The sequence below is a fragment of the Lipotes vexillifer genome, unplaced genomic scaffold, assembly GCF_000442215.2.
Source record: "Lipotes vexillifer unplaced genomic scaffold, Lipotes_vexillifer_v1.1 scaffold180, whole genome shotgun sequence".
Classification (NCBI taxonomy): domain Eukaryota; kingdom Metazoa; phylum Chordata; class Mammalia; order Artiodactyla; family Lipotidae; genus Lipotes; species Lipotes vexillifer.
The window spans coordinates 2708105-2712354 of record NW_006796149.1 but is presented as its reverse complement, the minus strand read 5'-3'; the positions used below and the strand labels follow the sequence as shown (position 1 = coordinate 2712354).

General features: G+C 40.6%; 1 protein-coding gene across 1 annotated transcript in view; it reads left to right on the top strand.

Annotated features, from left to right (window-relative positions):
• The first annotated feature begins 188 nt into the window (after positions 1 to 188).
• The window catches only part of FGD6 (FYVE, RhoGEF and PH domain containing 6), a 110496-nt gene continuing 106434 nt past the window's right edge, over positions 189 to 4250 (top strand). Inside the window, exon 1 of the mRNA XM_007468213.1 lies at positions 189 to 204. Coding sequence (XP_007468275.1) covers positions 189 to 204 — 16 coding nt within the window. The remainder of the gene's footprint in view (positions 205 to 4250) is intronic.

The window sequence follows — 4250 nt, the reverse complement described above, 5'->3', positions numbered from 1 at the left end:
GAGCGCCGCCGGGTCCCCGGAGCCGGCCGCGTCCTTTGTGCGGCGCTGGGGTTGCGCCTCGGGGCCGCGGGACGGAATGTGGGCTCTGCCGGGGCTTTTCTTTTCTGCCCAAACTGTTGAAACAATGGACTGTAAGGGGAGCGGGGATTGAGGGGGGCGAGCGGGGAAGCGAGCTACACGGGGGAATCATGACTTCTGCCGCCGGTAAGTGACGGCGCTCGCGCTGCCGCTGGAAAGTTTGTAGCGAGCGCCTCGGGTCTTGGGCTCTGAGCAAGTTTGTCCTCCGGGATGGGTTAGCGATATTCCCTCTACCTTTCCTCAGAGCTGTGCGGAGGAGACGGTGTTTGCTGCCGGATTTTTTCGTCCCTTCGTGCCAAGAGGGGCTCTTTGGAAATAGTGTGTCTCTTGGGACCTCCTTTTAAAAGAAGACCGTGTTGGGGGCTCTTAGCGCCAGGTGAAACGGGAAATGTAAAGAGGGCGTTTACTTTTCTCTTCTAAAATTTGAGCGACTTTGCCTTTGCGTATGAAAATAGTTTAGATTCCCATGTTAAGAAATCAGTTATTCTAGGAAAGGGCAGTGTTCCCGGAGTGTTGAACTCGGCAACTAGGCTGAGTGGCTTTAACCCCTAATGTCGACTGGAAACCCTGACCCTTATTAAGTAAAGAGGTTTAGACATTTTTACTCCTGTTTTGGTGGTTTTCCCCCGGTTACCTGAGGAGCAGAGGAGTAGAATTGCCGATGCCAAGGTTTTGGTTCATCTTCAGACAATTTTTTATGGATTTTTTCCCCCCTATTTCTACCTGGTTAGTGTAGACAAAGCCTTATTTTTTGTCTGCCTCCTGTCGCCGTTTCCCTTTATCCAAATGGCAAAGCCTGTTGTATTACCTTTGTGTAGACTTTGAAGAATTCTGGACGTTGTATTTCTAAACATTCTGAAGGAACAGTTCCTATTTAACAAAATAATTACTAAAGTGGTGTTAAATTCACTTATAAGAACATAGGTTAATTTTTAAGCCAGAACTTAACAATGTATTCAGTATTAAGAAACATTTTTGCCCACGTTGTAATAAATAAACATTCATTAGACATTTTATAGTAAAATAGTGTAAAGCTTCACCACAGTTACTTCTAGAACCAGCATGTAAGTATCAGATTAAATTTTCTTAGCTTTTCTTGGCATTTATTTTAAATTCCTGCATCTTGTAACTGTCAAACAGCACTCTAAATATTCTGGTTTGTATTCTTTCTAAAGCCTAGATATATTGGAGGTTGTACGGCTAGGTGTAATCAGATTGCAACTAACGAGGCAAGAAGTTTAGCCAATAGGAATAAGAAAGCAAAGGATGAAGTGTTCCCATAATAGTATTCCTGAGGAAGATGTTGTGAATCTTTCCTTTTTGATGCTATATGTGTGTACAGGAGATATGTCATCATGTACTGGGAATTATGTTATTTATAAACTCTCTTTTCCTTACCAAAGGGAGGCTTTCTACTTACTTGAGGTGAATTATTTTCATCCTAAATTTCTGTGCCTCACTTTAAGTTTTATTAAGGAACAAGTCTAATTTAATTTCAATTTAAAGTGGTTGGAGATTTTAAAATCCTTCCAGACAACTTTAACTCTCCCCTCCAGTGTCAAACACATTTAAAATTCATACCTTATATGTATCAGTTTTCAGTTCCAGTCCTAACAGTTTATAGTGAACCCATACAGAAGCATTTAATTCTACATTTAAATATGTAAACCGGATCTAGGTCTCAGTCTGGAATTTTATTATTCTTTCATTTGAATGACCCTCGAATAATGCAAACTATTTTTATATTTAATCAACTTTATAATTAAAGAAGTCCATAGACATTTTTATGGTGTTTAAAAGAGGGGCACTTCCTGTGTTTAGCTGAGTTAGTTGGTTTTTAGCACGGCTTGCTGAGAAGCATTAACTACTTTTTTATTCGCCCATCTGTTAAGATTTATTATTTTTTCTCATGTCTAAATGGAGAATATGGAAAAGAACTGGGGTTTTATTTGCATCCTATTCTTATAAAATTATGTGTTCATCATTCTTACAAGCTGTTTGATGCTCTTTGGAACAGTATTCAGAATTCATTAAAACTTTAGGAATGTTATTTGAAGTTGGGGGAGGGGATGTTTGTTTACACGGGCTCTAATCTGTGGTATTTGGGATGGTTGGCTTAATTTAAGGCAATAAGAAAAATGTAGAACATCTAAGTTATATGTATCCTGAAGAAGAGCTTGCTTTGTTTTTCTGTGTCTGTGAAAGAGTAGGCCCACAATAGAGATTTTAGAATTATTCTAATCAGTAGATGAAAAAAGGAGAGATAATTATAGAAATATATTTCATATATTTTTGGTGTATATGTGCTGTGCTTTGCTTTTTGGCTGGTCCAATAGCTAAGAAAGTGTTGCACGTGGACCGCCACCATCTGTGTGTAACAGATGATGAGTGTGTTTGTAATTGTTAGTAAAATGGTACTAGTGCTTTACTTTCTTACCTTATTTTTCCCTGGAGCCAAACAGCTGTGTAAATAAAAGATTTGCTGCTATTCTCTAAAAAGCTTTGGGTCTGACTGTTGATACAGTATTAAGATCCAGAGGTGCTGGATCCATTTCCAAACATCGTGCACTTATTTCAAGAGTTTGACATTGGAGCAGACTGTAATATAAAGGCTTGTTATTTTTTGAGCTGTGTTTCTTTCAAAATAGAGCCACTAAAAAATAAATACATAATTTTAAAATAAAAAAAAATAATAATGAAGGACTTCAAATATTGCTATTCTATGACTTAGTTGAACACTTGTTGCTACTAATAATTAAGAACTTAGGGACTTCCCTGGTGGCACAGTGGTTAAGAATCCACCTGCCAATGCAGGGGACACTGGTTCAAGCCCTGGTCCGGGAAGATCCCACATGCTGTAGAACAACTAAGCCAGTGCGCCACAACTACTGAGCCTGCACTCTAGAGCCCACAAGCCACAACTCCTGAGTCCGCGTGCCACAATTACTGAAGCCCACGTGCCTAGAGCCCGTGCTCCACAACAAGAGAAGTCACCATAATGAGAGAAGCCCGCGCACCACTAAGAAGAGTAAGCCCCACTCGCCGCAACTAGAGAAAACCTGTGCGCAGCAACGGAGACCCAATGCAGCCATAAATAAATAAATAAATAAAATAAATTAAAAAAAAGAACCTATTCAGTAATCCTATTGAAGTTGATTCCTGTTAACTTTTCAAAATATTCTACATTTAAGTGGATATTGATTTCTTTTTAAAGAAATATCTTGTTATTGAGACATAGTAAAGACTATGCATATGTGGCAGCTCTGACTGTTCCCAGGCCCTGTGTTTAGCCTTGGGGATACAGCAAAGAGATAAAGTACCTGCCCTCCTGGAGCTTGCCTTCTAGTGGTGAAGACAGAGGGAGGTACACGGAAGAAAAATCACACAGGGCAAAGCGGCTAGAGAATCTAAGGGTTCTCCTGAAGCAGATATCTCCTGAAGTTATCATCTCAGAATCATTTAGGCTTTAGAGATCTGTTCAGCTCCCTCACTTGCAAGTAAGGAGACTGAGGCAACCAATTCTCCACAGAGGCACACCCAGTTATGTTATTGGCCTCCTCCAATACACAGTTAGCTAAGCCAAAGCTTGCAGTTCTTTGTTTAATTCAGTATGTGTTGAGGCAGTTAGGTACATAATGCTGCGCTATATCTGTTGGTAATCGACCATAATTCATATAGTTAATTGAATTTCTAGGACACTAAGAACAGATTTATGAAAAATGATTGAACTAAAATAGCAAAAATTGGTTGGGTAAATGACCCTGAAACTTCTGAAAAGGCTCTAAGATTCAGAAAGTAAAAGATTAATGAGACAGGGTTGTTTTGTTTGTTTGTTGTTTTTAGTTGTGGCGAAATACACCTAACATAAATTTACCATCTATACTATTTATTTTATTTTATTTTATTTATTTAGGCTGTGTTGGGTCTTCGTTTCTGTGGGACGGCTTTCTCAAGTTGGCTACTCTTCATTGCGGTGCGCGGGCCTCTCACTGTCGCGGCCTCTCTTGTTGCGGAGCACAGGCTCCAGACGCGCAGGCTCAGTAGTTGTGGCTCACGGGCCCAGTTGCTGCACGGCATGTAGGATCCTCCCAGACCAGGGCTTGAACCCGCGTCCTCTGCATTGGCAGGCGGACTCTCAACCATTGCGCCACCAGGGAAGCCCCCCCGCCCTT